The sequence below is a fragment of the Lagenorhynchus albirostris genome, chromosome 11 (genome assembly GCF_949774975.1).
Source record: "Lagenorhynchus albirostris chromosome 11, mLagAlb1.1, whole genome shotgun sequence".
Lineage (NCBI taxonomy): Eukaryota > Metazoa > Chordata > Mammalia > Artiodactyla > Delphinidae > Lagenorhynchus > Lagenorhynchus albirostris.
The window spans coordinates 15,862,485-15,885,785 of NC_083105.1; the positions used below are offsets into that span (position 1 = coordinate 15,862,485).

General features: G+C 37.4%; 1 protein-coding gene across 7 annotated transcripts in view; it reads right to left on the minus strand.

Moving 5' to 3' along the window:
* Positions 1–23,301, minus strand: part of RIC8B (RIC8 guanine nucleotide exchange factor B) — a 116,499-nt gene that overhangs the window by 46,348 nt on the left and 46,850 nt on the right. For all 7 annotated transcript variants that reach the window (XR_009543268.1, XR_009543267.1, XR_009543265.1 and 4 more), the window contains exons 4-6: positions 16,902–16,996; positions 4,615–4,843; positions 3,769–3,864 (exon numbers count right to left, since the gene is read on the minus strand). Coding sequence is in view for 2 of the 7 variants with exons in the window: in XM_060164704.1 (XP_060020687.1) it covers positions 3,769–3,864; positions 4,615–4,843; positions 16,902–16,996 (420 nt within the window). In the remaining 5 variants the exon portion in view is untranslated. The remainder of the gene's footprint in view (positions 1–3,768; positions 3,865–4,614; positions 4,844–16,901; positions 16,997–23,301) is intronic.

Sequence of the window (23,301 nt, forward strand, 5' to 3'; positions counted from 1 at the left end):
TTCACATAATGTGGCTTCCTGCTTCTTTTCTGACTTAATTTCTATTATATTCCTTGCTTACACTGCTATAGTCTCACAAACCTCCATGGAACTCTTTATACTCACCGAGCACTTTCCTACCTCATGGTCTTTGCATTTGCTGTTCCCTCTGCCCAGAAACTCTTTTTCTGGAAACTGGCTTGGCTCATTCCCTTACTTTCTTCAGGTCTCTGTTCAAATGTTATTTATAGGAAGACATTCCCTGACCACCCTATATAATTAACCTTCAGCATTCTCTTTTTTTAATCCCCCTACCTCTGCTTTAATCCTCCTCACAGCACTTATCACCACCTAACACAGTATATATTTCTTTCTTTATTGTCTGCCTTCTTCCACAAGTCAGTTCCATGGGGGCAGGGATTTCTTTCTCTTTTGTGTACTGCTCTCAGTGCCCGGCATATTACAGGTTTCGACAAATATTTGATGATTGAAGGAAGAATGAATTAATTCAAGTAACTTTTTAAAAGTGCCTTCTATAAGCTAGGCACTATGCTAGGAAATGAAGATAGACACAAAGTCAAATTATAATTTACTATACCAGACTCTTTATGTGTATATTATTTTTTATTTAATCCATTCAGCTGACTTCCTTCCTTCCTTATCTCTTTCTATACGGAGCACCTACCATGTATCAGGAGGTACTGGAGGCCCTGGAGATACAGCTGTGAAAAAAACCCGGAAACTAAATCTCAGAAAACTGACTAATCTACCCAAAGTGTTTATAGAATCCGTGTTTCAATATCTCTGGTAGGATAGAGCAAAATGCTCTTTGTGATTATCTCCCATTTCTAGAGGAATGAGACATGTAACAAATGATTTCATGTGGTATGTACCTACAGTTCCAGAGTATAGTATCTATTAATAAAGGTTATCACACAAAAATTTTCTTAGCTATGTTTTGGGTTCCTTAACAAGTTTTTGAAGTGAAATTTTATAGTCTTCATTGTTACATATCACGCCCTAACTGCATATGTATGGAGCATTTCTATTTCCCCCCAAATACTACCCTCCATTAAATTTTTTCTTTTCTTTGAGAAATCTTGTCCAGTTCCTCTTTCAAATCCATAGCATCTTCATCTCTTCTATTAGCCTCTCCAGATGAATCCAATCTGAATCAGTAATTTCTACCATCTGTTCTCTTTCTACCTGCCCAAATACTGAATACTCAAGACCAATTTACTTTGGGTATGCACGACTTGGATTTAATCAGGAATTAACTATGGGGCACAATAATTAATTAGCCATGGTTCCATTTACACTATTATCAAAGTTAATCATCTGTTACTTTAAGTTCTGCCCTTCTTGATCCTCATAGTCTATAGTGCATCTTCCTCAGAAAGAAAGTGGATTTCTGTATCGTGCCTTGTATCTTTCTTTAGTTATCTTTTACTTGTCATGTCTCCTTCTTTATCTGTACTGTAGTATTTCTTTGAGGATAAGGAGTGGGTCTCACAATCTTTTGTATCTACATAATGTATAGTCCAAGACCTTCATATAAATAATCTGTTTAACAAACAGATTTTAGGGGGGCTATCCTGGTTAGAGATGGCAAAATCTAAACAGTTTACTTGAACGTGGATCTCCTCTGTGAAAAAGCTAAAATATAGAACACAAAGTATTTTCATTTATTATTCTCCACCAAGTCCTCCTAGTCATGATAGAATGTCTTAAAATAATCAAACTTGGAAATGACCTTAACTCATCAATTAACTAATTTATTTTGCTTAAATGATTATTCATGCTTTGATGGTAGCTAGTCTTCCAATAGACTATAAATTCTTCAAAGATAAGAGTCCCTACTTTCTAATTTCTCCTTATCAGCAATATCTATTAATGTGCTCTACACACAGTAAAGTGCTTATTAAATCTTGACCATAAACATATGGGGGAAAATGAACCTAGTTAATTTATTAAGAGAAATTCTATATGGCAATAAGTGAACAATGGGGTGAATGGTGGTACCATGTAGTGAATGAGGAAAGAAGGGGAAGACAGGGTGGGGAGGGATGGGAAATCAAGAGATTAGTTTGGGATACGTTAACTTAAGATACCTACTACACATCCAAGGGGAGGAGATGAGTAGGCAGTATGTTATATAAGTCTGGAGCTTAGGGGACAGGTCAAGGGTAGAGACAGAAATTTGCGAGTCATCAGTGAATAGATGACTTTCAAAACCATGGCTGTTGAATGAGACCAACAAGAGAGTAGAAATGGAGACAAAGATAATATTGCCTTGGGGAGCTCAAACACTGCAAAGAAGAAGTTCCCTGTTGTGTCCTAGACACCAAGTGAAGAAGGTACTTCAAGTAGGAGAGAATACTTAATTACATCAAAATGTTACCAGGGAATAAAAAAAAGATTTGAGAACTATTAGATTTGGCAATATCGGGTTGATGATGTTTGACAAACACCTTTGTAGTAGAGTGAAAAGCATGAAAACCTAATTACGGTGGGTTCAGAAGAGAATCAAAATGAGTAAAAGGAAGAGAGTGGGTGAGCACAGAAAACTCTCCTGAGGAACACTGCATAAAGAAGAGAAGAGAAATGGAGAGGCAGCTTGAGAAGTGGGATTAAGGGAAGGTTTTTCTGCTTTTAAGATGGAAGATGTGTTTGGGTGCAGACAAAAATGATCCAGTACATTAAAAAAAAAAGATTAATATAAGGAGAAAGAGAGGGAGTAAATGCAGGAGCAAAGTTCTTGAGGTGAGAGGGAAAGGTATCCAGGATATGAGTGCAGAGGCTGGCCACAGAAGGAAGCAGGGACAATTCATCCCTTGTGACAGAGCGGGGAGACATAGGACATGGGGGTACAGATAGATGCAGACAGACAGTAGATGCAGAGGTAGAAAGATGACTTCTTACCATGAACTCCAACTACTACCATCTTACTCCGAACCTTCATCATCAGCTCTCTTTTGGGCTGGTCTCCTCACATCTACTCACACTACTTTAGTCTATCTTATATATAGTAGCCAGAATATCTTTAAATATAAATGAGGTCACATCACGTCCCTTCTCAGAACAGTCCAATGCTTTCCCTTCTCACTTAGAAGAAAATCAAAATTCCTGTACAACCTTACATTATTTGGTTCTTGCTTACCTCTTTTACTTCATCTACCACTCTCCCCCTCGCACAATGTTCTCCAGCCTTCTTGCTTTTCCTTAAGCATACCAAAGCATCCTCTCATCCAGGGACTTTGAATTCGTTCTGTCTGGTACATTCCTCTTCCAGAATATTCTCAGAACTATTCTCAGAGAATATCCTCTTCCAGATATTCTCAAAGATCCTTTCCTTACTTATCCAAGTTTCTGCTCAAATGTCATTTCCTCAGAGAGGTTCTTCCTTATTCCCTTAAGTTTTCCCTTCCCCTGTATCTTTCTTCTGAACAGTTATCACTACTTGCCATTGTATCATATATTTATTTACTTTTTGTCCTCCTACAATAAGGGAAACTCCACAAAGCAAAGACTTCATTTGTATTTCAATGCTTAGAATACAGTGCACAGATCTCAATAAACATTTGTTGAGTAAATGAATGAATGACTCAAAAAAATAGACCGGGTCACTTATTTCTGGATTAGGAAGATTTCAAAGATTTAACACTAACTTTTTTGAGTTTCTGACATTCTGAAAGAAAATGACTGTGATAGAATTTGACTCATTAATTTTATGTTAAAAAAACACATATAAGATTAACTTTGAGATGTTAATATGCATTAAACAGTTACCTGATCTTTGAGAAATTTTCTGATGTTTCGATGGGCTCGGGAACATTCTGTTAATAAGCTGAGAACTGGAGTTAGACCCTCTCTATAGCTGCTTCCCTACAAAGAAAACCATACATGCTGCATTAGTTTAGTTTCTAACAGTTTACTTTTCTTCATATAACTGAGTATATTAATACTCTTTTTTTGAGAGGGAGACACCTTTATGTTACCAAAGCTGTACAAACTATTTTAAAAATTATTTTCCTAAAAATATTTCCATTTCATTAGTTATCTTCATGTTTACTAATGCCCATTTTTATCCTTCCTGGATTTTTCTACATTTTTTAGGGTCCTCACTGGCTCAGCAAATGGGCTTAAACAAGGCGAAGGTTTTGATGACCAACCCATCCTAACTTGCTGCCTTTTAATACAGATACTCGACAAAGCAAGTGACAGAAAAGAGAAAATAAGCAGCTTACAACAAATGGAAAGTTGACAAATTTCTTTTAAAGATGTCTTTTAGGTGTTATGGAAAGTAGTTATCATCAAATTTTGGGGGGGAGATATTTTTACTTCTAGAACTTACAAAATACCTACATAGAAAAGTAATTACTTTTTCCTTTGTTTTCAGGCACTAGTCACAATTTTGGTGTCGCATCAACACAATTTTCAGCTTTAAACAAATAAATTCACTTGGTTTCAGCAATTTATCATTTACTACAGTAAAATGCTTTCTGGAGTATAAATAATTGTTCAAGATGTCAGCTATAAAAAAAAAGCTTAGATTCAAAAATCACATCCTGTGATGCCTGTATGTGTGTACAATTACATTCTTTAGAAGCATCTTCTCAATTTTATCAGTCTTACCTTGTCTATTCTCTTCTCCATAAAACTAAGTAAAACATGAATGGCCTCCATATTCATACCATTGTATACCATGGTATTATTTTTCAAAACTGTTTCTTTCTCAGCTGTTTTATCACTGGGCAGTTCATCTAGCGTCCTTGCTTCTGGGGCTGTTTCTTCATGGGTTAATGGACAAATGAGAACATCCAAACAAGAGACTGGAACATTGCTTAAAAGGTTGACTGCATTGCTGAAAAGCAATTTAAAAAGACAATATTTTAATTTGACTGACTAGTCCTTTAAAACACAAACATAATAAGTTCAGAAGTGACTTTTAGGAGTCAATTAAAATTCTTCTTTTTCAAAATGAGCCTTTAATATTATTTGGCATTTACTGACTAACAGAAAATAAAGAGAACTGTTTCAAATACGCACATGACAAATTAGAAAGAACAGATGTTAAATGGACACACAATCATATGATGTCATGTCACTTTCTGAAATGCTAAAATAGGAATTAGTGAGCTTTAACACTAGCTCTTTAATTTTATTATGATACAATACTAGATTTGCAGTTTTTCCTTGGGATTTTAAATCCTTTTGTGGATTCACTGATGTCTTATTATTCCTTAGATTACAACATAAAGCATTTGAGGAACACTGTATATAAGCAGCTTATCACAGAGGCAACAACATTAAAAACCAAATATTGTAGGATTAAATTTTGTCCTTTCTAGATACAGAAATACAATTTTTAGATCATCCCTTATTTCATAAGACATTTGCAGAAAATGGTAAATGGTGCTTTTTCTCCTCTCGTCCCCAGATTTCTTTAAAAGAGGCCAACATAGCTACTTCAAATCTCTATCCCCCTAGGCCTTTCTTTCTATGTATTAATGAAATAATGAGCCTGGGATGCACACCAGTAGGGGGAACCCAAACCTTGTATTTTTTTTCCCTAAAAATCTTGTTCCATTCATTGCTCAGTGTATAAGAGATTAAAATTAAAATTGTTAGTGTTTGACACTAACAATTTAAAAATTAGACATGCTCTCAATTCATATATTTTCCTTCATGCATTATTTCATATTTTTTCTTTTAAAAGGAGAGGTGGTGTTCTGTGCTAACTGGATCTTAAAAGCCTGTGCCTCAGAACTTCCTGATAAACAACAATGGAGAGACAGGCATTACATTTCCTAGTGACAGAGAAGCAGATCTAAAAATAACTGCATCCTGACTAAAAATAAACTCTTGCAAATACAATTTAAAAGTCTAACCACTTGGAAACCAAATTCAGGGCTTAATCTAACTGATGCTGTCTTAATTTAGCCCATAGTAGTTCCTTTTAATTTAGATTATAGTGATACCCTCAAATATAAAACAAAATAAACAACAACAAAACAGAAATAAAATACAAAATATTTTCTCTCCTTTACCCTGAAGTGTGGCTGCATTTCCCCAAGAATGAATATTTCTTTTTTTTCTTTTTATATTACGGGAAAAAATATTCGTAAGAACTCAAAGTTGAAAAAGTAGACAATGGAGAACAATAACTGGTAATGTAAAGGGCACCAAAAAATCAGAACCAAGAACAAAAATAATTTAACAAGTCCTATAAATGAAAGGTTCCTGGTAAAATACAAGTTATTTGGTTGTCCCCACTAAGAATCTCTACTGCTGCTGCTGCTGCTATTACTACTACTACTATTCAACAATGTTTCTAATTTTGATTATTTGTAAATAATTGCAATTGGCTGAAATACGATGCTTTTCCCTCAAACTTTCCTTTTAAAATTTTTGCAAACATCTGTAGTTCCTTATCTATAGATAAATATATTGCACTTCTGACTTAAGCATTTGGAAACTGTTATTAAATATCATAGATTCACTGGGGTTAAAAGAAAAAAAAAATAGAACTCTACTTTAGAATTACTTTCTAAAACTGTAAAAGCCACTTTGAAATGTTAGGTGTTTTTCAACACATAGAGCAATAGGCTGGAGTCCACCAGTAGTATGATTCTCTGAGTCTACCATAGAGACCACACTGAAAAGTTTAAGGCAATGCATTTCATTACAAAGGAATGCTTCCCTTTAAATTCATTTAAAATAAGCAGTTTCCAGGAATTTCGTAAATTTAAGAAACCAAATGTAGAGTTTGATTCAACAAATATTTGGAGGTTTTAGGCTTTTCAAGAAAAGTTCCCATTTTCTCGTTTCTTATTAAACAACTGGGTTCCCAAACAACTACAAAATTAATTTTCTGGCTCACTGTGTTTGAGCTATTCTTTTTAAGTAAGGAAAGCCAGCTTTTTGAGCTGTCACTTCTCTGACAGTTTTATTTGTGGTAGAAGAGTGTATGAAATTCTCCAGCTACCAGGAAGTCAGTGACTATGCACAGATCTGCACAATGGTGTTTGCATTCCTACTCCAGGGGGTAGAAGTACTGTGTATATTACTCTCCCCTTTTCAGCTTCCTCGAGATCATTAATCACTGGGACATGACATCCTCCCACTCATACTCCCAGCCCCCTCCTGATATGCAGATTCAAAAGCAGGGCCTATTTAGAGCTCCTTAATGCTCTGATTAAAGCCTTGATAGCTGTGGGAGAAGGAAGGCAACCTAAAATCCAAGCCTGTATCAATCGAGGGGCTAAACAATTTAATACCAGATGACACTAAGGAGCATGATAACAGTACAAGCAGACCTACAGCTGTTGGCAAACTTTCCTGGTCAAATGTATCTTCTTTACATTTGGGGCTCACATATCGTTTTTCATGGCTGGAAAATCTACTTAAATGAACCTCAAGATCTCCAAAAGATTTTCACATGTAAATACCTAAGTTTACTTTAGTCTAACTCAGTTCAGTAATTATTTATTGATTACTTATGCCAGGAATTTTTTAGGCAGGTATTACGAAGAAAATAGAAATAAATCCCTGCCCTTCTGGAGCTTATTTTCTAGCATGTAGAGAACAGTCAATTAAAAGTAAACAAACAGGGCTTCCCTGACGGCGCAGTGGTTGAGAGTCCGCCTGCCGATGCAGAGGACACGGGTTCGTGCCCCGGTCCGGGAAGATCCCACATGCCGCAGAGCGGCTGGGCCCGTGAGCCATGGCCGCTGAGCCTGCGCGTCCCGCAACAGGAGAGGCCACAACAGTGAGAGGCCCGCGCGTACCGCAAAAAAAAAAAAAAAAAAAGTAAACAAACAAAAGAAGTTAATTGAATAGAAGGTGATAAATGGTCTGAGGGTAAAATTCAGGAGGTAAACAGGACATGTGAGTTGTAATTTTGAATAGGGTAGTCTGAACAACCTCACTGAGATGGTGTCATTTAAGCAAAGACTTAAAGGAAGTTAGGGAGTAAGCCCTGTGACTACATATGGAAAGGGCGTTCCAGGAAGAAGGGCAGGAGCAAAGGCCCCAGGGCAGGAGTAGTGGCATATATGAAGAACTGCAATGAAGTTGGTGTGGCTGAACCACCACACACAGGGCGAGGAGTGGGACAGGAGCTCAGCTGGGTAAGAGGGAGCCAGATTGGTTTTACAGGCTATTATTACTTTAGTTTTTATCCTGAATGAAATGGGGAACCACTACAGGGCTTGGCATAGTAATATACTCTATCCTTATGTTAAAAGGATCACTCTGGCTACTGTGTTGAGAACAACTAGTAGGATGTCAAAGGTGAGGAAGGCCAACCAGTTAGGGTGTTATTATAATAACTCAGGTGAATGAACACGGTGGTAACAGTGCAGTGGTTAGATCTGGATACATTTTGAAGATTTCCTGATAGGCTAGTTGTGGGGTGTGAGAATCCAAGGTTCTAGCCTTAGCAAGTGGAAAGCTAGAGTTGCCATAAATTGAAATGGGCAACACTGCAGGAGAAGCAACATTTTAGGGGAAGAGTAAGAGTGTAATCTTGGATATGTTAAGTTTGGAATGTCTGTTATACTTCCAAATGGAGATGTTAACAGGAAGTTAACTGTAAGAGTCAGAGAGATCAGGGAGGGAGATCTGGACTAGAGATATAAACTGAGGAGTCATTAGCATGTAGATGGTATTTAAAGACCAAAACTGGATTAGATCAGTAAAGGAGTGAGTGTGGATTGACAGACTATGAGAGATAGGCCTGGGGCACTCTACCATCCAGAGGCTGAGTGGGAGAGGAAGAAATTACAACTAGTGAGGTAGGAGGGAAACCAAGATAGGATGGTATCCTGGAAGAAAGTATATCAGTAAGAATGGAGTGATCACATGTGGTCAAATGAGGTGGACAGATCAAGTGACTAGATTTAGAAACACAGAAGTGACCTTAATAATAGCCATTCTGGTGTAGTGGGACTAAAACCTGAGTAGACTAGATTCAAGAGAGAATAGTAGAAGAATCAGATAGTCGATACCTAGAGGAGGTTTACTGCAAAGGGCAAAAGAAGACTGGAACAGCAAATCCAGGTGGCAAAGTGTTAACCCATAGGGACCTGGTCATTGTTCTCTAAGTATGCTGTAGACATAGTCTCATTTCTGTATTTGTCCATGTTTTCTCCTGTTTAGAATGGTCTCATTCTTTAAGATTAGCTCAAGTCTCACTTTATTCTCAACAAATATTTACTATGCCTTGTACTAGATGCTAAGTATACAAAAATAAATAAAATATGCTCCTTTTCCTAAGAGAAGACAGCATAACATAATTTGTAGAGCAATGGGTTGAATTCTAAGTTGCCTCCTAGAAATGTGTGCCTTGGGCAAATTACATGACCTATTCTAGGCCTTGGTGTCCTTAATTCTAAAGTAAAGGGAAATAAATTTATCCCATCAGGTTGATGTGAGGATTAAATGAAAAAAGGCATGCAAAGCACTCTGCCTGGTACATAGTAAATGGCAGCTATTAAGGAGCTTTTGAACAGGAGACATACTATACTATAGGAAGGAACAGCAAATATCTGGAAGAATGAGAGAATATGGTATCTGTGGGGAAATGAAAACAGGTTCCTAAGTCTAAAGCAAAGGACAAGGCCTCTAAAGGACAGGGCCTTAGTAGGCATAAGACAAAAAAAGTGTGTGTATGAGTGTGTAGAGTGGGGAAGGGGGATTATAAAGGGGATTGCCATGATGAGATACATGTTATGGCCAAATGGGTTACTGATGACCTTAAACCAGAGTTGTGCTGGCAAAGGAGTAGGTGCAGAAGCCAGAAAAACAAATTTCCCAGATGCATTTGCGGATCATTAATAAACGCATAGTGACAAAATAAGTTTGCTCTTAATCATAAAGACAGAGGGGAGCCACAAGAGGATTCTAAGCAGAGTTACTTTTTGAAAAACAACTCTGCGTGCAGTGGTCAGAAAAGATGCTTGATATGAGTCCAATTTTCTTAAATTTACTTAGGCTTGATTTGTGACCCAAGATATGATCTATCATGGAGAACGTTCCGTGTGCACTTGAGAAGAAAGTGTAATCTGCTGTTTTTGGATGGAATGTCCTACAAATATCAATTAAGTCTAACTGGTCTATTGTGTCACTTAAAGTTGTGTTTCCTTATTTATTTTCTGTTTGGAAAATCGGTCCATTGGTGTAAGTGAGGTGTTAAAGTCCCCCACTATTATTGTGTTACTGTCGATTTCCTCTTTTATAGCTGTTAGCAGTTGCCTTATGTATTGAAGTGCTCCTATGTTGGGAGCATATATATTTATAATTGTTATATCTTCTTCTTGGATTGATCCCTTGATCATTATGAAGTGTCCTTCCTTGTCTCTTGTAACATTCTTTATTTTAAAGTCTATTTTATCTGATATGAGTATTGCAACTCCAGCTTTCTTTTGATTTCCATTTGCACAGAATATCTTTTTCCATCCCCTCACTTTCAGTCTGCATGTGTCCCTAGGTCTGAAGTGGGTCTCTTGTAGACAGCATATAGATGGGTCTTGTTTTTGTATCCATTCAGCAAGCTTGTGTCTTTTGGCTGGAGCATTTAATCCATTCACGTTTAAGGTAATTATCGATATGTATGTTCCTGTTACCATTTTCTTAATTGTTTTGGGTTTGTTTTTGTAGGTCCTTTTCTTCTCTTGTGTTTCCCGCCTAGAGAAGTTTCTTTAGCATTTGTTGTCAAGCTGGTTTGGTGGTACTGAATTCTCTTAGCTTTTGCTTGTCTGTAAAGCTTTTGATTTCTCCATCGAATCTGATAGAGATCCTTGCTGGGTAGAGTAATCTTGGGTGTAATTTCTTCCCTTTCATCACTTTAAATATGTCATGCCACTCCCTTCTGGCTTGTAGAGTTTCTGCTGAGAAATCAGCTGTTAACCTTATAGGAGTTCCCTTGTATGTTGTCATTTTTCCCTTGTTGCTTTCAATAATTCTTCTTTGTCTTTAATTTTTGTCAATTTGATTACTGTGTGTTTTGGCGTGTTTCTCATTGGGTTTATCCTGTCTGGGACTCTCTGCACTTCCTAGACTTGGGTGGCTATTTCCTTGCCCATGTTAGGGAAGTTTTCAACTATAATCTCTCTCTTCAAATATTTTCTCAGGTCCTCTCTCTCTTCTCCTTCTGGGACCCCTTTAATGTGAATGTTGGTGCATTTAATGGTGTCCCAGAGGTCCCTTAGGCTGTCTTCATTTCTTTTCATTCTTTTTTCTTCATTCTGTTCCACAATAGTGAATTCCACCGTTCTGTCTTCCAGGTCTTTTATCTGTTCTTCTGCCTCAGCTATTCTACTATTGATTCCTTCTAGTGTATTTTCATTTCAGTTATTGTATTGTTCATCTCTGTTTGTTTGTTCTTTAATTCTTCTAGGTCTTTGTTAAACATTTCTTGCATCTTCTCCGTCTTGGCCTCCATTCTTTTTCCAAGGTCCTGGATCATCTTCACTATCATTATTCTGAATTCTTTTTCTGGAAGTTTGCCTATCTCCACTTCATTTAGTTGTTTTTCTGGGGTTTTATCTTGTTTCTTCATCTGGTACATAGCCCTCTGCCTTTTTATCTTGTCTTTCTGTGAATGTGGTTTTTGTTCCACAGGCTGTAGGACTGTAGTTCTGCCTGCTTCTGCCCTCTGATGGATGAGGCTATCTAAGAGGCTTGCGCAGGTTTCCTGACGGGAGGGACTGGTGGTGGTAAAGCTGGGTGTTGCTCTGGTGGGCAGAGCTCAGTAAAACTTTAATCTGCTTGTCTGCTGATGGGTGGGGCTAGGTTCCTTCCCTGTTGGTTGTTTGGCCTGATCCGACCCAACACTGGAGCCTACCCGGCTCTTTGGTGGGGTAATGGTGGACTGTGGGAGGGCTCACGCCAAGGAGTACTTCCCAGAACTTCTGCTGCCAGTGTCCTTGTCCTCCTGGTGAGCCACAGCCACCCCCCACCTCTGCAGGAGACCCTCCAACACTAGCAGGTAGGTCTGGTTCAGTCTCCTATGGGGTTACTGCTCCTTCTCCAGGTCCTAATGCGCACACTACGTTGTGTGTGCCCTCCAAGAATGGAGTCTCTGTTTCCCCTGTCCTGTTGAAGTCCTGCAATCAAATCCCGCTAGCCTTCAAAATCTGATTCTCTAGGAATTCCTCCTCCCGTTGCCGGACCCCCAGGCTGGGAAGCCTGACGTGGGGCTCAGAACCTTCACTCCAGTGAGTGGACTTCTGTGGTATAAGTGTTCTCCAGTTTGTGAGTCACCCACCCAGCAGTTATGGGATTTGATTTTATTGTGATTGCGCCGCTCCTACCGTCTCATTGTGGCTTCTCCTTTGTTTTTGGATGTGTGGTATCTTTTTTGGTGAGTTCCAGTGTCTTCCTATCAATGACTGTTCAGCAGTTAGTTGTGATTCCCATGCTCTCACAAGAGGGAGTGAGCACACGTCCTTCTACTCCACCATCTTGAACCAATCTTCAGGGAGGTAAGTACTTTTTAAATAACACTGGCTCTTTTGGGTAAAAACAAAACAAAACAAAAAAAAGCTTTGTAGATGCCAATGTGTTGCATGAAAGAAATTATGCTGAAAAGCTGCAAGAAATTAAATCAGATCTGGTCCTCCCCTCTCCTTTCTTCTCTAGTGTATAGGCCATCCCCATCTTTCCCCTTCTCTCCAAATAAAACAAAATCACAACCACATCCACATGCAACTTTTTTTTGGCTAAGTGCTTATGCATAAGCTTACTGATTATGGACAAGAGGGCTCAAAATACTCTCAGGCAGATATTAGAATTGGACAGAATTAGGATGTCCTTTAATGGAGCCAAAAGGGTGGATCATACCAACAATTTACTTATTACGATAAGTATAGACAAAAGGAAATGAAATAGAACAAATAGATTGTAGAAACTATATAAGATGCTGATTAGTGGAAAGGAAGTCGACATCAAGGTCAGCTGTCTTTGTGAACTAACTCATTTTATCTCTATGTCCATGTTCTCCTGATTTCTCTAGGGAAAAAAGAAAAAGGCACTGTCTTACACAGACAACATATCAGAAAAACTGCTGCTAAGCCATTTTTTGACCCACTCATCTCCTAGAGTACCTTAACAGGCTCCTGACATGCCTACCAAGCATCTGGCTTGAGAAAATCTTAGATTAACAGAAAACAGACTTCACTACACAATCGCAATATATACAAAGAAATAGCTTCCTAAACAAAACATGAAAATTCAATAAACTTCCACAATGTTCACTGCAGCTCTATTTACAATAGCCAGGACATAGAAGCAACCTAAGTGTCCATCAACAGATGAATGGATAAAGAAGATATGGCACACATATACAATGGAATATTACTCAGCCATAAAAAGAAATGAAATTGAGTTATTTGTAGGGAGGTGGATGGACCTAGAGTCTGTCATACAGAGTGAAGTAAGTCAAAAAGTGAAAAACAAGTACTGTGTGCTAACACATATATATGGAATCTAAAACAACATAAAAATGGTTCTGAAGAACCTAGGGGCAAGACAGGAATAAATATGCAGATGTAGAGAACAGAGTTGAGGACATGGAGAGGGGGAAGGGTAAGCTGGGACGAAGTTAGAGAGTGGCATGGACTTATATATACTACCAAATGTAAAATAGATAGCAAATGGGAAGCAGGTGCATAGCACAGGGAGATCAGCTCGGTGCTTTGTGACCACCTAGAGGGGTGGGATAGGGAGGGTGGGAGGGAGACACAAGAGGGGAGAGATATGGGGATATATGTATATATATATAGCTGATTCACTTTGTTATAAAGCAGAAACTAACATACCACTGTAAAGCAATTATACTGTAATAAAGATGTTTAAAAAAATTCAATAAACCTTAAAAAGGAGCTTTAGAACTAAACATTGGATCTAAAAGCTAATATGCTCATTATAATAATAGTAACAGAAGTAGCAGTGGCTGCAGTGTTGTGGCAGTGGCAGTAGCAGCTCCTCCCCCATTTACTGAGAGCTTTACTCAGTGCCAGGGACAGATGGCTTTACTAATTTCTCATTTAATCATATTACAACCCTCTGAGTTTGATGACAATGCATAACCATACACCACACTATCTAGGTTTACCTCTTTCATTACATTTTTCCTTAAAAAAAAAAAGCAAAAAACAAACTTAGATATTAACTTTAAAAAATGGAATGGGGCTTCCCTGGTGGCGCAGTGGTTGAGAGTCCGCCTGCCAATGCAGGGGACACGGGTTTGTGCCCCGGTCCGGGAAGATCCCACAGGCTGTGAAACTGCTGTGCCCATGAGCCATGGCCGCTGAGCCTGCGCGTCTGGAGCCTGTGCTCCACAACGGGAGAGGCCACAACAGTGAGAGGCCCGCGTACCGCAAAAAAAAAAAAAAAAAAATAGAATGAGATGTTACCTTGAAACATTCTGATTATTTTTAAAATGATGCCTTAAACACACACACACACACACACACACACACACAAACTCTTTTCAGAGTCACTACAAATGGGCAGAATTTAGTAGATATTACAATTCTAGTAAGGTTCTTAAAATAGCCCTTTGAGGTTGGTATAGTATTTTTTCTGCATTTAAATGGATTAGCTTAGAGTCATTACTGCTCAAATGATACTAATCACTTTAATTCTGATTTAAGGGACATGCAGGGCCAGTCCAGATAAACTGTCATGTCAGCAGCAACCTCAATCTCCCAGGAAAGCCTTTTAGCAATACATATAAATCTTGTCTATGGCTCTAGGGGTATTCCTTCTTATTTACAATGTAGCTAACAGATATTTTATCAGAGCAACTTATAGAAGTAAATTTAAAGAAAAATATCTTTTAAATTTATTTAAGAAAAATAAATATTTAAAGCAAATATCATCAGAAAGTAAAATAAAGAAATCTATACTTTAAAGAAATCTGAGTGTTAAAACCTCTTTACAGTTTTGCTCTCCTTTTACGAATACTGGGTACTGTTTTAAAATATTAAATTCACTCTTCAGAGAAAGCCTTAACAATGTTTTTGTGACTACTGTAACAATTCCCATCAAAACACTTTCTTCTCACATCCTTGTATGAATGCCATTTAACTTGTGATATGTAATTTCCAAAATAAATAAATAAATACATACATATATACATTTATACCTGGGCTTATAAACCCATTTTCTTGTAGTTTTAAGTTTGAATAGCTAGATTTCTAGTGTCTCTTGATTATAAAAAATTAGTCAGACAAAAATGCTTAATAAAATCTTTTTAGAGGATATGATTTATTGCAGTTAATCTGATTATTTTTAAAGACACAGCTTCAAGAAAATTAAAGGAAATTTTGATCTGTAGCTGCAGAAAGAAGTATACTTTTTAATTTTGAAGAAAACAATCTTTTGAAGACTTGCAGGGCAGAGTACATAAAGATAACCTACCAACAAACTCAGTACAATATCAAATAATAAACTGCCAATCATAACTAAAATAATATGGGTATGACTGAAAAAAGAACAAGGGTATGTTTCACTTTACACTCTGGTTGTATTTCTATAGTTTTATTTAAGCCATATTGTGGAAAACAGAATACTATAAATGCTCAAAAGGTAATTTCTACTAAGAACTCAGTTTTAAATTATTTGTAAAGCAGACTTAATGCCAAAGTTATTTGTTTGCAGATTTGAAATTTATTTGAATTGTTTAAAATGCCATTTGGGTTCTTATAGAATAAAGTGCCACGAGCAATCAATCTCATGTTAAAGTCAGAGGACTTGTTACTAGAAACCTGATACAAAATAGTAAGAGAACTAGAAAGATGCATTAATACTGCTTCAGCTGTTCTCAGAGAATGATAATTTAAAAAAAAGAATTTATTTATTTATTTGTTTATTTTTGGCTGCATCGGGTCTTCATTGCTGCGCGTGGGCTTTCTCTAGTTGCTGCGAGTGTGTGCTACTCTTCGTTGCTGTGCACAGTCTTCTCGTTGCAGTGGCTTCTCTTGTTGTGGAGCACGGGCTCTGTGTGCAGGGGCTTCAGTAGTTGTGGCTCTCGGCTCTAGAGCACAGGCTCAGTAGTTGTGACACGTGGGCTCTAGAGCCCAGGCTCAGTAGTTGTGGCTCGTGGGCTCTAGAGTGCAGGCTCAGTAGTTGTGGTGCATGGGCTTAGTTGCTCTGTGGCATGTGGGATCTTCCCAGACCAGGGCTCGAACCCATGTGCCCTGCATTGGTAGGTGGATTCTTAACCACTGTGCCACCAGGGAAGCCCCGAGAATGATAACTTTTAAAAGCATTCCATAATAGCTCTAATAGGCAAGTCACAAAAATTGAACTATTTTTTATATATTAATACTTGAGACTGTGGCCCAAATCTTATAATAAGTTTTAAAAATTTAATTCATGTTGCTTAAGATATACTTTTTGGTAAATACTCTTACAATGAAAATAGTGAGATTATTAGTTTAAGTGTAGTAATTAAAATCAGGGTTCAACCCCAAGCTCTTTCACTTATTAGGGTTGAACAATCTTGGAGAAACTGCTTGAGTTTTCTATGACTCAGTTTCATCATGTATTGAAAGGGAAAAATAGTACCTACCTCATAAGGTTGGTGTGATGATTAAAAGAAGTTAATCTTTATAAAGCACTTAGCATAATGCCACACACAGTATTCAATAACTGTGTGCTATTATTATCATTCTGGGTTTTATTGTTGAATGCAACAAATGCCAAATTCTCTTCTCTTGTTGGGGCTTAATACAACAAAGTCAAAGAATGAAAATTTCTCATCAGGGCATAGTAATGATTTCTGACCTACCAGCTACCCAGTTTACTGTAATATTTTCACTTTCTTGTGTTTATAACAATTAAAATTAGATGCATAAAAACAATAAGAACTTATTATGTCTTTCACTGAAATATCAGTAGAGGTTACCTACCTGTGTAGCTCTTCTGTTTTGTCTTCAGTTGGACCTACGATTAGTAAACAATGGCGAAGAACAGCTGCCATGACACGAAACTGATGAGAATCACCCTATGGCAAATAAAAGAGAGGTGAGGAAAAATTGGGGATTGAATGAATGCCTTAATGAAGAAGTCCGGTACATTACTACAACCCTGGGAGTCATCCTATGGCCCATCTAACACCCAAAACAGTTATTCTTATGCCATACATAATAGAAGTCAGTATATTCTAGGAAGAATTCCCAAGTATTAACAAAGTATTAACTAAGTGAATTGTCATCATCTCATATGAACAGCTACAGCCACTGCCAGAAATGGCTGAAACCATAAGTTATTGATCTATCCTTCCCCTTATGACATGTCAGGCAAAGAGAAATATGATCAGCATCCATATATTATTACCTACTCTGTTTTACCTGTCCATAAGATTTAATTCAACTAGGGATCTTTTCCATTTCCAGAAAGTCTAGATTCTTTTGTTGGATAGTATACTGTTCCAGTTTACGAGTCATTATAAAAATTCAAACAGATATAATACTATCAGTATTTTAGAAGCGGGTTGTACATCCTTAATAAAAATGTCTTATCTCTTAACTTTCAAAAACAATGCATTAAAATCTATAATCTATCAACTTCATTTTAATGAATCTTCTTAATCTCCTAGTTCCTCCAAATCTTATTCCTAGTTTCTCCAAAGCGACCAGCAAGTGATGAAAAATAAGCACTCTTGAGTTTAATCTCCTATTTTCCCAATGTTTACTCATTGGTAGTGGTATTAGACACACATAGAGTCAGAGGGAAGGCAAATAATAGGAAATAAGCTGAGCTCTGAATAATCACTTGGTTTACCTCCTAATTTATCATGAGATCTTGGGCCACTACAATTTTTTTAATCATCTGAATCAAGGTTGTACCTTTCTTCTTCCAAATTTTTAGTAATTAAGAAGACATGAAATTAGTGATAATTATCTATTATAATCAGATCTTGGATATGTTATATTTCAGGAAGGTTCCAATTACTTCAAAAGCTATTAAAATTTTTAAAGCTCTGTATATACATAATTGATTTCAAGTCTGTAAAAAGTGAAATATATTCACATATTATACATATATAGCCTATATTTATATATATAACACAGCCCTTCTAGGAAGATGTCTTTTATAAAATCTAACAAACAATAGCACAGTTTCATTACTCATAATGTGGATAACAATATTTTAAAATAACACCATCATGTGTAGATTTGGAAGAGATGAAGGTCTCAGTGGCATAACAGAAAAAGCACTTTACTTAGAGTCAAGAGTCTAGGTTGTGACCTTAGGCAAGTCATATGGCTTCTCTAAGCCAAAGTTTCCCCATATGCATCTCCACAAACATGAGATTGTTAGGGTTGTAAAAGAATTAAAGAAGATGATACACATGAAAATGCTTAGTACTTTCAGTGAAATATTTGAGGGTGAGGGGAAGGATGAGGCAGGAAGGAAACAAAAGGTAAGACTGATAGAGCTGAAATGAGTGATAACGAAATTATTGCGTGTTGGGGAGGGGGACCGGTGGAATGCTAGAGACACTAAGGGTTTGGAACGAACACTGTTCCACTTGCCATCTATCTTCAGATGCCTGAATCAAAATTCTCTAATATGCAAATATACTTTTACATATCCCACATTATATGAACCACACTGAAATGCATGTGAAACTCACCCATTACTTAACTCTTAAAAAGTTCATATTTTCCTTGGTTTTGATAATTAACTAGGAATGCACTTCCTTTTAAACTAGATTTTCCTTTATTTTAAATATCACAATCATTTTCCTCTCATGCTGATGTTGACAAGCCCCTTGCAAAACTCCATTTTGGTCCTTCCACTATTTGCAACTGTAAGTGAAAATCCTACTTCCTTCCATCCCCTTTCCTCCTGTCCCAATTTTCATGACACCAATTCCCCAGTTGTACCCTGTAGGTCTGCCTGTCCTCTTTTACTGTCCACTAAATTCTATTTCTTTACTCAAAACAACTACTGAAGTCCCGGGATTGTGTGCCTCTACTTTTAGTATCAATGACTCCTTTTCATCCTCCAGGTCTCAGAGAAGCCCCTTCTTTGACCACCTTATTTAGGTAGATTCCTTTTTTCATTATCTCTATCATTGTATCTTGCTATGATTTCTTTCAGGAAATCATAATCTGTAATTCCACATTTGTTTACATACTTACATATGCATTGTTTTCTCCATTCATCTAGTACCTTCACAAGTTTTAGAGGGCATGTGTTTAACAAAGTGTTCAATAATTTTTAATGTAAATGAAAAGTAAAACAAACAAAAAAGTGCTCAAATCATAAGTGTACAGCTAGATAAATTTTCACAAAATGAGCACGCCCATACAACCAGCATGAAAACAAAGCAACACCAAGATTGAGAACCCCAGAATTGCCCTCATGACCCCTTCAAATGACAGATCTGCTCTTCAATTGTAATTCTAACATTTAACATCATGGGTTAGTGATTTTTGTTGTCACAAATTTTAAGTGAATGGAATCATAAAATATAGACCCTTCTGTATCTGGTTGTGAGATTCATCCATGTTGTTGTGTACAGGTGCAGTTTGTTCATTTTCACTGCTTGAGAGTGGTGCTATTCAAAGTGCAGTTTGTGGACCACTACTGGTCCACACCCTGTTTGCCACTGATCTGCAAAGTCATGAGTACAGAAGGTACACCTGAACATTTAGAAACTTTTCAAGCAGTCTGACATTGTGTGTAATATTGTATTATACAAGAGTTCCATTCTGACAGCTAAGGAAAGAAATCTGGCCCCTCACACTTAGGTTAGGAAAGCACTGCTGGCCACATAGCACAGGGAGATCAGCTCGGTGCTTTGTGTCCACCTAGAGGGATGGGATAGGGAGGGTGGGAGGGAGACACAAGAGGGAGGAGATATGGGGATGTATGTATATGTATAGCTGATTCACTTTGTTATAAAGCAGAAACTAACACACTATTGTAAAGCAATTATACTCCAATAAAGATGTTAAAAAAAAAAAGCAAGCACTGCTGAATACTGTGAGTATATTACAATTCACTTATCCATTCTACTCTTGATGGACACTTGGACTATACTGAAGAGTGCTGCTATGTACATACTTTCTTATATGTCATTTGGTATGCTGGGTCGTAGGGCATATACATATGACAGACTTTAGAAGGTACTGCCAAACAGTGTTTCAAAGTGTTTATACCAGCTTACACTCCCACCAGTTGCTCTACAGCTGCGCCAACACTTGGTATTGTCAGCCTTTTAAATTTGTCATTCTCATGGATGTGCAGAGATTTTATTATGCATTTTCCTGATGACTGATAAAGTTGAACACCTTTTCTTATGTCTACTGGTCATTTGGATAGCTCTTTTATGAAGTGCCTGTTCAAGCCTTTTGCATATTTTTCTATAGGGTTAATTGATATTATTTGTAGGACTTGAATATATTCTAGTAGAGTCCTTTATTGCATATGTGTTGAAAATATCATCTCCCATTTGGTGGCCTGTTTTTTACTTTCTTCTCTTGATGAACTAATTTTAATTTTAAGACCAATTTGTCAATTTTTCCTTTATGGTTTGATCTTTATTTTGTCCTGTTTTAAAAATCTTTGCCTATTTAAGAAATTTTTGACTTGTTTAAAATAAAGTCATGGGGCTTCCCTGGTGGCGCAGTCGTTGAGAGTCTGCCTGCCAATGCAGGGGACACGGGTTCGTGCCCCAGTCCGGGAAGATACCACATTGTGGTGAAGCGGCTGGGCCTGTGAGCCATGCCCGCTGGGTCTGCGCGTCTGCAACCTGTGCTCCTCAATGGGAGAGGCCACAACAGTGAGAGGCCCGCATACCGGAAAAAAAAAAAGTCATGAAGATAATCTTCTGTTTCTTTCCAAAAGCTTTATCATTTTACCTTTTACATTTAAGTCTCTTATCCATCTCAAATTAATTTTTCTGTATGGTAATAAGGTAGGGATTTAAATTCATTTTTAACTGATTAAAAAGCCCACCTTTTCCCCACTGCAATTCAGTGTTACCTGTATCATAAGTCAGTTGACTGTATATGTGTAGGTTTATTTCTAGATTCTTTATTCTATTAGTCTGCCTCAATAAATATTTGTTGAATGAGAGCTATCATTTAAAATGTCTTACTTAACAAAGGTCAGAGTGTACACTATTTCCTATTATTGGTTGTTCTGCTGGGTGACTTTACATAAACAATTTGAACTCTTTGATCTTTAGTGTCCTCATTTGTCAAATGAGATTAATGCTCCTCCTATCTTATACAGATGCTTGAAAGAGTAAATATAATTGCTCTTTTTAAAACAATATACACAGTTTATACAACTGTCATTTACTTCTTCATGAGCTAAGTTGTTTTTTTTTTTTTTTGCGGTACGCGGGCCTCTCACTGTTGTGGCCTCTCCCATTGCGGAGCACAGGCTCTGGACGCGCAGGCTCAGCGGCCATGGCTCACGGGCCTAGCCGCTCTGCGGCATGTGGGATCTTCCCGGACCGGGACATGAACCCGTGTGCCCTGCATCGGCAGGCAGAGTCAACCACTGCGCCACCAGGGAAGCCCATGAGCTTAGTTTTGGTATCTTTAGGGCGTCAACAGTCTCTCCTCTGTAATCCTACTATCTCCAAAGGTTGAGAAGGCAAAAAAATCCCTAAGACAGAGGAGGAAGAAAGAGAAAGCAAGCAGGCTTGTTGTGACAGTAGAAATCAAAATGAGATAACACTAAAAGAGAGGTAAAAACTCATGAAACTCTTTGGGATCTTTGTTGGGGAGGAGGGAATCTTTTTATACAGGCTTTGTTTCTTATTCATAGATTCCACTACTGTACTATTGCTTTCTTCTCCTGTGCAACCTGTGGAAGATTTTCACGTTTGTTTGGTAAAGGTATCAATATCCTCATACCTTTTTCATTCAACACTTCAACCAATCTAATCAATGCCTGAGAAAAAAGTCTGAAAGGAGAATACCTCACACCAATGAGTCCTAAACTGGTTTTGTTATCCCAGGGTAGTTCTCACTACTTCAAGAAGGTTTAGGAAACTTGTCCTATGAAAATTCAATTTCAATTCTACACAAAGTGAAACACAAATACACACTCAACCACAAACGTACACATGCACTCTTACTTGGAAATATAGCTATACATCAGGTAGTATTTCACCCTATGTCTTACCCTTGCCATTTTGCAGTTATTTGTCCTACTAAATTGCGTATGTTCCTTACAGGCAAAGATTAAGTATTCCACCTCCACATCTTTTACATTTAACATGGTGCCGGGCATAAAGTAATAAATGCTTTTTGAATTAACTTACAAAAGGAAATATAAATGTTATAAAATAGTGTGCTGTATCTCCAAAAAGGCTAGAATCTGCCCTCTAAACAACGTTATTAAATGTTTTAGGTTTCTAGAAAAATTAGTAGTTTTGAAAATTTAAAAGGTATCATAAACTTTCCCTCCTCCCTGTCACTTTGGCTATTTCTCTTATATACTTCCACTATACAGATAGCAAACTGTATCACATTTTATTTCTCATAAAACAAATATTCATTGAACACCTACTCTGTGCTAGGTATGTTGCTTAGCAGAAAGACTATGCCAGTGAGGTCAGACATACCCCCAAAGATCAAGAATATATGGCATTTGTAGCATCTGTGCACTTCTGAGTTGATTCTTTTTTATTTTCAAACATATAGAAAATATAGAGAAGAATAGTAAATAATGTGACAAACAGTTATATATCCATCTGTTTACATGTCTGTTTTTCCTATGAGACTGTTAGTTCTCTGAGGGCAGAGATGCTTTATATTGCATCTTGTGTGCCTAATACAGAACTTTGCACATATTGGGCACTCAATAATAAATGTTTGTTTAAAAAATGACTCAGTTAAAAAACATGGTACAGCGTGAAGCTTTATTTTTAATTAAATAATGTCAAGTCCTTTTTTCACACTTCCTTCAAAGTCTCTAAAATCATTATGGGGCTAATCTCTTCTGTTACGATGTGACATTCCCAATTAACTCCTATAGATACTCACTGTCTTATCTCACTCAGATAGCATCCTTTGACTACTCAGATACTTGTACTACTTCTCTGTTTGCACTTGGCTGTCTGGCTCTAACATGTGTGTTGGTCCTTGTATTTTCTCATTACATTGCATTGATACCTAGGAAGCACTGCAGAAGGGAATGTGTGCCAAGTAAGGGATCTCTAGAATAACATGCTTTCCTCCATGAACAGGGAGATTTAGCAAAGTGCTGAAGCAAGAAGACGACAAGACCATTCCCATTAACTTTTCTAGAACTGATTTGGGGTCCTATAAAAGGAAT